Here is a 943-nt window from a genome sequence, read left to right on the forward strand (position 1 = left end):
CGTGGTCTGTACTATGGAGGTTAGATCATTAAGACAAGCACCACAAGGTCTGAGGTGATGGATCAAAGTCGTCCTTAATAGTTCATTCATCAGCATGTTGTGTTTCTTAGTTTGTTGCATCTCAATCAACTCTAGCAGAAATGATAGGAAAGTGCTAATGATGTTGAACAGTTTCTCATCCTGCAGCAGAAATACACCATTAGAAGCCTTGTTATTAATCTGCAGTATTCCCACAGGCTTATTCTTCCTGAGTATCTCTTTGCATAGAACAGTAGTCAATGTAATATCAGACATGAAGGCGTCTGTCTCCTGGAACCTCTTATCAGCAGCCACATCACGTATGTTAACCATCTCATGTGTCTTGGCTACATAGCTTGCTACACTCCCACTTGCATTGTCCAGGATTCTTTTTCTTCTCTTCAGTCTCGGTACCACCAGATCATACTCGTAGACCTCGGTTAGTAATCCCTCTACATGAGGCACGTACGTATAATAGTAGGCAGCCTTCGCGTTAAGCTTATCCAGACAAAGGTCCAACATATCGTAGATAATCATATCTGCATCAGGAATCTGTGTCAACTTATTACACAGAGCTATCAATGACGTAATGGTGGAATACTGATGAGTCTTCAGAACTCTTTGTTCTTTCTGGTAGATGACATTTCCAAACCAAGCACAGATGAGAAGTAGGAGATCCAAATCATCCTTGGTATAAGGACCATTATTTTCTCTCCTGGAAACTTCTATGACACCAAGAATTTCTTGCTCAGAAGAGAGGATGGGAGAGCAAATCACTGCTTTTATCCGGAGGTCATTGTGTCCAATACCTACGAAAACGTTCAAAACTGTATTGAAATTTTACCTACACCTACGGTAATGATCTAATGGGTACTTGTTTTATTTACTTATCCTTACCAGTAGGTATCCAATACACCTACTACTT

At 40.5% G+C, this 943-nt stretch overlaps 1 protein-coding gene across 1 annotated transcript; it reads right to left on the bottom strand.

Moving 5' to 3' along the window:
- Window positions 1-12: 12 nt before the first annotated feature.
- Window positions 13-845, bottom strand: LOC108254206 (the record flags this gene model as incomplete). The annotated part of the gene is made up of 1 exon (XM_017449202.1): window positions 13-845. A coding segment is annotated over one exon (833 nt), but the record flags the coding sequence as incomplete, so codon positions are not given.
- Window positions 846-943: the final 98 nt, after the last annotated feature.

Source organism: Diaphorina citri, unplaced genomic scaffold, assembly GCF_000475195.1.
Source record: "Diaphorina citri unplaced genomic scaffold, Diaci psyllid genome assembly version 1.1 scaffold19507, whole genome shotgun sequence".
Taxonomy (NCBI): domain Eukaryota; kingdom Metazoa; phylum Arthropoda; class Insecta; order Hemiptera; family Psyllidae; genus Diaphorina; species Diaphorina citri.